Genomic DNA, 6099 nt, shown 5'->3' on the forward strand with positions numbered 1-6099 from the left:
ACCGCCGGGGCGGGGGAGAGTCGAGCCCCCCGGGCTGGGGGACGCTCCGGGGTCCTTCTCCTGCACAGCCCCACGGTCCCTGCAGGTTCGGGAGGTGGAAATGCTGATGGAGCGTCCCGGCGGGACCGGGGGGGGCCGGGGCGGAGGGGCCGGGGCGGGATCGGGCGGGGCGGCGGCACTGGGGGCGGGCAGTACCCAGCACTGCCGCCAGGGGGAGAGCGCGGCTAAGGAGAGCTGGGATCGGGGGCAGGGAAAGGGAAGGGAAGGGGAAGGGGAAGGGGAAGGGGAAGGGGAAGGGGAAGGGAAGCTGGATGGTCGCTCAGGAGCGAAACATGGGTGACCCGACTCTTACAGGTGACACAGCTGGAAAGTCTGTCCTGCTTTGATGGCATCACCACTTGTGCCACTCACCCAGACCAACGCCCCCAGGACTCCGAAATGCCTCCAGAACGCAGCAGCGCTGGGATGCGCTGTGGGAAGTGGGAGTCACAGCAGATACAATGGAAATCAAAGGGGGGACATTGTGAAATGACCTGTCCTGGCCTTGCACTGAGGCTCGAGACAAAGCTGGGCTCCAGAAGGATCTCTCTGGATCAGTGACTTTGGCATCTGCACTTCAGGATTTGTTTGCGCCTTCCAAGCAGGCGCGGGAGAGCAGGACCGCAATCCGAGGGACACGGCTCACCTCACCAGGGCTGGGAGAAGTGGGAAGGGAAGCTGACAGGGTATTAAATGACTCTCGAGTCAGGTTTGTTTAGAATCTTTTAGTTTGAAGGAATTTTTTCTTTTTTTTTGAGAAAGGGTTGCATTTCAGCCCAAATCATGCTAGTAAATGTCTCCTTGGATCTTACACTGAGCTGGTTTGGTTTGCAGAGTGTCCATGGGGACTGATCCCAGAACAAACCCCTGTCAGCCAAGGCCAGTGAGGACAGGAAGGGATGGGAAGGGGTGTGCTGGATCTACCACGGTGATGCTGGATGAGTCCCGACTTGGTGGCTTAGGCTGCCCAGAGAAGCTGTGGCTGCCCCTGGATTCCTGGAAGTGTCCAAGGCCAGGCTGGACAGGGCTTGGAGCAACCTGGGCTAGTGGATGGTGTCCCTGCCCATGGCAGGGAGTGGGGCTGGATGGGCTTGAAGGTCCCTCCAACCCAAACCATTCTGTGATTCTATGACTTGAGAACATGCTGGTTTTCCATGTGAGTGCCTCTGCTTGGCAAATGAGCAATGGAGATGGATTCTGCTCTCCTGCTGGGGGACTCTGCAGCCCTGGGGAAGTGAGGAGCACCTGCTCCCTACAGTCACGCACGGAAGGGATTTGCAGAGTTAGCTCAGCTTTGAAGTCAACTCATCAGCGCAGTTCCAGGTGTGGAGTGGGTTCAAGGGGGGAACTCAAGAAAATAAACAGCTGGGTGAGAGCAGCCAGCAAAATAAACCCACCGGAGCTCTGTGTGGGGCTCTGCTGGAGCAGCCGATGAGCTCACAGAGCAGTGCCAGCACAGGGAATGAATCCTGTGGCCCCGGTGTGAGCAGGAGAGGGCTCAGCTCAGCTCAGCTCAGCTCCTGGAAAGCAGGTGGTGACTCTGGAGTTCCCTCTCCATCAGGTGGGGATGGATCACCACACCCTGTCACAGCCAGGACACGGTGCCTCGGCAGGGACGCGGCTGCGCTGAAGAGACCGTCGGATCTTCCTTTGAATCATGAGGGAATTCAGAAGTGGCTTTGAGGGTCTAAAGGGAAGAAGAAAAGAGAGAAAGAAAAAAGGAGGTGAGTGTAAGAAGTTGGGTGTTTCTATAGCAGCAGCAGCAGCACCCCGTGCTCAGCGCCGCGAGCAGGTGGGAGCGCCCGTCACTCAGCACAGCGTGGTGACGGAGCTGGCAGCCGCCTGATAAGAGCTGCTGCCTCCACGGCTGGGGTCCCACCAGCTCTGGGGATGGATCCCTTCCCTGGGAAGCTGCTGGAGATGGGGGAGCAGGAAAGCATGGGCTCAGGGAGCCTCGGAGAGTGGGGGGAGGCAGTGCCGGGCGGCACCAAGGGGACAAAACCCTGGGTTCCTTTGGCATTTCCCACCTGAGGGGCTGTTCTGGAGCAAGAGGCTCTTCTCCCAAAGAGTTGAATGCCAGGAGATGGTGATGGGCATGGAGGCCAGGGGGAAAGGGGCAGGTGGGGGCTCTGTGCTCCCCCACGAGGCAGTGGGTGACAGGAGCTCCAGGGGCAGTGGGACTGGGACAGAGCAGCCAGAACAAACCTTCCTGCGCCCAGCGGAGTGTCCCGAGGACAGGAACTGAGAGAGCTGGTGCCGAGTCAAGAGAGCAGCTGAGAAAACACATTAATGCACCATAAAGAATGTCTTTGCTTCCCAATGATCTTTTTTATTACTATTATTTATTCATTTATACGCCACTGCCTTGCTTTTTTTTTCCTTTTCTTTTTTCTTCTCCTTTTTTTCTCCTCTCTCAGCTCTTTCAGTGCCTCATACCACCCTCTCCACCCCTGGAGACTGCATTCAAACACTGTCTGATGCTGAGGGCTGTCTGGGGGGGTCCGGGGCCATCAGCATGCCTGGCACACGCCGAGCCCAGCCAGCAGACCAGCGCTGGGCCCGGCCACGGCTCCTCCAGCCTCCAAATATTTGGATTCTAAAAAGGCTGGGATAGAAACACCAAGAAAAATAAATATTTTACAAACACAGTAACCGAAAACCTAAACAGGAACCCGCTGCCTCTCTCTGCCCAGGGCACGCTACTGAAGCGGAGCTTGGATGTCACAGCTGCGGCACTGACACTTTATTTCCTTACAGAGGAATGTTCTGTGGCTGCAGCATCGCATCAGGCCACTCTCATGGAGTCTGGGAATGAATAGAACCTGTCTCGGGATGCTGGGCAGCTCCTGGGCTGGGAATGTCCCCCTGCTCCCCTGGGGGCTCTGGGCACAGCTCAGGAAATCAAATACTTCCTCCTTCACACCCCGGGAAGGTACGAGGGGAGCCTGGACCTGGCCAGGCTGTGGAGATGAAGGATGAGGGGGGAATGTTCATTGCCCCAGGAGTCATGTGGGGAGCCCAGACCTGGCCAAGCACAAGGGGAGAATCCCTGCTCAGGGCAAGTGGACTCAGGGGTGGGATGCAGTGCTGGCTGGAAGAGACAGGACCACAAAGGCCTGGGCAGGGGGTGAGGCAGGGCCTGGAGACCCACCCCATTACCTTAAAAGCACAGGGACTCCAAAGCCCTCCACTGCCCTCACTGGCCCAAGGGCCTGTGCTGGTGGCTGGAGGCACCTCCTGTGCCAAGCTGGTCTCTGTTCAGCATGGGAGATGCTCCCTCCAGGCTCAAACAGTCACCATCCCACTCCTGACACTGTGAGTGCCACCAGCTGGGACCATTCCCCTCGGGAAGCCGCTGAGCCCTTTCAGTCAGCAGTTTTTTGGCTACAGTTCATGGTCTCCACAGACCAAAGGAGACCTTGCCCCTTTGACTCATTATTTAGGGGTCCCTCAGGACCCAGAGACACAGATCCCTCTCTGGGAGAGGAGGAGGAGGAGGGTAATGGTCCTAAAGCAAAGAGGAACAAGATGTTCCAGTGTGTGGTGCTGCGGTCACTGGCTCAGCTCAGCTGCGGGACTGGTCACAGAGGGCCACCATCATGGCACGACTGTCCCTGGTCCCTCCAAATCGTTCCCCTTGCAGAGCTGTGGGGGAGTGAATGAGCACGAGGGGCTTTGGGGGCCTCAGCCCTGGACACAGGATAGGACCGACCCTCAGGGTCCTCCTGCTGCCCCTCCAGCCTCCCACCCGTGCCCAGGCACCTGGGCTCGCACCCACCCGCTGTGCCCACTCCCTGCTCCGGCTTTGGGGAGGGCTCCGTGTGCGTGGGGCTCTCTGGGGTGGTGGTGGAGCCTTTTTGTTGTGGTTGTTATTTTTAATCTGTGTATTGTTCTGGATTTGCGTCAGAGACAGCAGGTTGGAGAAACGTGCCTGGCTCTTGGAGCACAACGTGGCAAGGTTGGCAATGCCCTCCAGCTCCACGAGAACACGCTGCCTCCAGCAGCCGCCGGATCCGGCAGGGCCGGGCTGAGCCGCAGTGCTCATCCCGAGGATTGCAGCAGTTTTTATTCACTGCTCGCTTTGAGCCCCAAAAGCCAGGCCCTGAGGATGAGCAAGGTAGGGAAGAAGGGGCTCTCAGCACCAGAGCAAGCACAGGGTTTGGTCCTGTGGGGCTGCTCCATGGTGGCATCCAGCCGCCCCGTGGGACAGGAGCTCATCCTACCCCTGGGCATGAGGGATCCCACATCATCCCACCCTCCACTGCACTGCTGTGAGGGAGCTGCTGAAGAGCCAGGAAAGTCACATCCTCCCCTGGAAGCCCAGAAATCCCAGCCCAGGGAGCCTGGAGCACCCTGTGTGCACCAGACTCAGCAGGGTGAACCCAGCACCCTCCAAGCACAGAAGCAGCTCAGGGGGGCAAAATTCCTCCCGACTGCCACTCTCCTGCTGGATGGGAACAAACCCTGGAGAAGTCAGCAGGGGGGAGCTGCTGTGAGCCCCCAGGAGGGAGGGACAGCAATAGTCCCATGGGAGAGACACGAGGCTGGGGCTGGGACCTGGTGACCTCTTTGTCACTGGAGCAGTGTTTGCCTTCTCCTTCCCCTCCTCACCCTGCTCCTCATCCCATCCCATGGGAGCTGTGCCCCACTCGGGACAGGGGCTGCTCCTGCCTCTCCCACCTGCGGGAAGAGCCCCCTGCTCACCTGCCCCTCCCTGGCAGGAACCTTCCTGCCTGGTGTTTGCAAGCCTCCAGGAATGAGAAGGAAAACATGCCAGGATGTCACTGAAAGCACCAACTGTTCTCCTCGCATGTAAATGCTGCTGCTCTTTTGAGTTTAAATGGCTTTAATGGCGAGTTCATCTGCTAATTCCCCTCCTGCCCCTTGTGTATTGTATATTAGGAGAAATGTTGTTCTGTATCCTGAGCAGTTTATTTTATCGAGTTTAAGAGAAAATCCCATACTGAGATGCTGCAGATAAATATTCATTGTCACATCTGCTTCAGTTTAAGATTGTTGCCTAAAAATGTTAAAAATACAAACATATTTGGCGGGGGAGAGGCTGGGGTGGGAGGGTTGGGGTGGGCTGCTGAGTCTGGGCCCTCAGTGCAACTCGTCAAATGTTTTATCACCAGCAAGGAGAGGAATCACAATGAGGGGAAATCACCCAGGGGAAGGAAAAAGGGAACAGCAGCCTGAGAAGGCTCAGCCAGCCCCAGCCGTGAGGCCCGAGTGGAGCAGTCCTGGGTGGGAGCATCCCCAGCATCACTCCGGGCTGGGGGGCAGCTGTGGCAGTGCAGGGGCGTCCCATTCTCAGCCACTCGGAGCATCCTCCAGGACCTCTCACAGCACCTCAGCACCCGGGATCGGGAGGCAGATCAGCAACACCAGGAGCTGGATGTTTTCCCTGTCTCTGGAGTGCTGCACTGTGGCCTGGCAGTGCTGGCAGCACCCAGGGACTCTCCAGGGGATGTGCCAGTGCTGGGAGCCCCTGTCCAGCCCAGCTGTGCCTGGCAGTGCCGTGGTGGCCCTGCTTGGCAGCCGCCCCATCCGCAGCTGTCCCATCTCCACCTGATAAAAGGGTGACGGGCACCAGGGGCTCCATTGGTGGCCTTTCCAGCAGGGAACTGGGCTGGCTTCTGCTGCCTCTGGGAAGGGCTTGTCCAGGCTGCGCTGGACACACACAGTGACAGGACAGCTTGGGACAACATCAAGGGGACTCAGCTTGGCACAGTCTGTGCTGTCCCTGCTCCGGAGACACACAGAGCTCTTCCCTCCCCGCCTCTGCCAGTCCATTGCCTCTGCTCAGCACCACAATTTTATTTTATATTTAAGTAACATAAGCTTGACCTTATTTTATTTCTCTTTCGAAGCTTTTGCAGCTCCACCAAATGCAGCCAGTGGATATGGAAGGCATAGTAATAAGGATAAGGCTTTCCACTTGCTGAGCACTTTATATTCTCTGAACACTGTACAAACATTACCTAATTAAACAGAGCAAGGCAGCAGCCCTCTGCTCCGGCCTAATGCTGGGAAATGGAAACAAGGAAACTCTGAACC

At 57.6% G+C, this 6099-nt stretch overlaps 1 protein-coding gene across 2 annotated transcripts; it reads left to right on the plus strand.

Annotated features, from left to right (window-relative positions):
* Window positions 1–1135: 1135 nt before the first annotated feature.
* Window positions 1136–5008, plus strand: LOC121665229. Of its 2 annotated transcripts, XR_006016289.1 has the most exons (3): window positions 1136–1362; window positions 1601–1763; window positions 3947–5008. XR_006016289.1 is itself a non-coding variant. In XM_042029221.1 (2 exons), exon 2 carries the CDS (start codon window positions 3542–3544, stop codon window positions 4601–4603), a length of 1062 nt encoding a protein of 353 aa, XP_041885155.1. In that variant the 5' UTR covers window positions 1136–1362; window positions 1601–3541; the 3' UTR covers window positions 4604–5008. The 2 variants fall into 2 exon arrangements, 1 of the variants encoding a protein (XP_041885155.1); XM_042029221.1 differs by having other exon boundaries at window positions 1601–5008.
* Window positions 5009–6099: the final 1091 nt, after the last annotated feature.

Source organism: Corvus kubaryi, unplaced genomic scaffold, assembly GCF_017639235.1.
Source record: "Corvus kubaryi isolate FWS band 111438036 unplaced genomic scaffold, C.kubaryi_AGA036_p1.0 37322, whole genome shotgun sequence".
NCBI lineage: Eukaryota > Metazoa > Chordata > Aves > Passeriformes > Corvidae > Corvus > Corvus kubaryi.

What these genes read in the sequence shown, in the direction of transcription:
- LOC121665229 (XM_042029221.1), top strand. Translation starts at nt 3,542, where the DNA reads ATGGTCCTAAAGCAAAGAGGAACAAGATGTTCCAGTGTGTGGTGCTGC.